At 66.6% G+C, this 1,581-nt stretch overlaps 1 protein-coding gene across 1 annotated transcript in view; it reads right to left on the bottom strand.

Annotated features, from left to right (window-relative positions):
• Positions 1-428: 428 nt before the first annotated feature.
• Positions 429-1,581, bottom strand: part of LOC125364554 (nascent polypeptide-associated complex subunit alpha, muscle-specific form-like) — a 2,063-nt gene continuing 910 nt past the window's right edge. The window contains exons 1-2 of the mRNA XM_048364146.1: positions 1,579-1,581; positions 429-877 (exon numbers count right to left, since the gene is read on the bottom strand). The exon at positions 1,579-1,581 is cut by the window's right edge and continues 910 nt beyond it. Of these exons, the coding sequence (XP_048220103.1) occupies positions 429-877; positions 1,579-1,581 (452 nt within the window). The remainder of the gene's footprint in view (positions 878-1,578) is intronic.

Here is a 1,581-nt window from a genome sequence, read left to right on the forward strand (position 1 = left end):
GCCAACAGAATAAACAGAATGTAGTATGTGCCCCCCCCCCCCACTACAGAGACCGTGGATTACACGAACCTTCCATTGAAAATATGTTACTTTTATAATGCTACTTTTATACTTTTAAAAGTCTGTGTTACTTTTATGCCTTTCCATTGTTACCCTGTGGGTAACCACCTCAGATCTCAGCCTTCTGAGCGTTAGGATGACAGACGCGAGCTGCCAGCACCTGGTACCGTCCTGATTTTAAACGGTGACAACCAATTCGAATTTATAACAACGCTGCACAAAACGCGTGTGACAAATGAAAAACGTACAACCTGTCTGTGCCCAGATCTATCCCCTGGGAGGGCGGCAGCCGTGGGGACAGAGTCATTCCCTCCCTCCCTCCCTTGGCCCTCCCCCCCCCCCGTCCCTCCCCCCTGCCCCTCCTACAGCTACACCAGGTCCTCCTCTATGTGGGTGAGGGGCTGGCAGTCAGGGCGGTTTTGGGGGCACAGTGTAGGACAGGCCCCGGCATCTAGTGGGTGGAGGCCATCCGGGGTGCTGCTCGTGCTGGCGATGGCTCTGGAAGAACGCGGGGCCCCTCCCGGCTCCCCTGGACAGCTCTGGGTGCGCGACGAGCAGGCTGGGCCTTGGGGCGCTGGCTGCACATCCCCGGGCCTGCGGGCCCGGCTGCCCCAGAAGTAAAGGGGCTCCCGGAGGGCTGTCCCCCACACTGGCCGACGGCAGGCCTGGGCTTGGGCCTCCCCGGGAGGCTCAGGACGGAGCCCCGGGCACAGCCCCCGCCCAGCCGTGCGAGCCACGCCGGCCGCACTGTGCCCAAGGACGGGGCGATGGCGGGAGGTCCCACGTCCCAGGGGAGCTCGGCTGGGGGACGGGGTCCCTGCGGAGAGGGAGGGTCCCCGCCTTTGCCCTGGCGGAAGGACTGCCTGTGATACCCCTGCGTCCACCCGGGTCATGCCACTAATGGCCAGGGCGCTGAGCCAGGGCGGCAGCAAAGCCGGGAAAGGACGGGGGCACCGGGCAGCCAGCGGGGCTCATGGGGCACCCTGTGCCCCTCACCCCACCACAGAGCTGTCGCAGCACCGGCAGGAGACTCGGGGGGGCGCTGGGCACCGTGGCGGCTCCGTGGTGGTGGGTCTGTGGTGGGTCCATGGTGGGGGGCACCGTGGCAGGTCCGTGGCAGATCTGTGGCGGGTCCATGGTGGGTCCGTGGTGGGTCTGTGTTTGGGGGGCACCGTGGTGGGTCCATGGTGGAGGGGCACCGTGGCGGGTCTGTGGTGGGTCCATGGTGGAGGGGCACCGTGGCGGGTCTGTGGTGGGGGGCACTGTGGTGGGTCCGTGGCAGATCTGTGGCGGGTCCGTGGCGGGTCTGTGGTGAGGGCACCATGGCGGGTCCGTGGCGGGTCCGTGGTGGGTCTGTGGTTGGGGGGCACCGTGGTGGGTCCGTGGTGGGGGGCACCGTGGCGGGTCTGTGGTGGGTCCGTGGTGGGGGGCACCGTGGCGGGTCCGTGGCGGGTCTGTGGTGGGGGCACCATGGCGGGTCCGTGGCGGGTCTGTGGTGGGTCTGTGGTTGGGGGGCACCGT

This window comes from Perognathus longimembris, chromosome 16 (assembly GCF_023159225.1).
Source record: "Perognathus longimembris pacificus isolate PPM17 chromosome 16, ASM2315922v1, whole genome shotgun sequence".
NCBI lineage: Eukaryota > Metazoa > Chordata > Mammalia > Rodentia > Heteromyidae > Perognathus > Perognathus longimembris.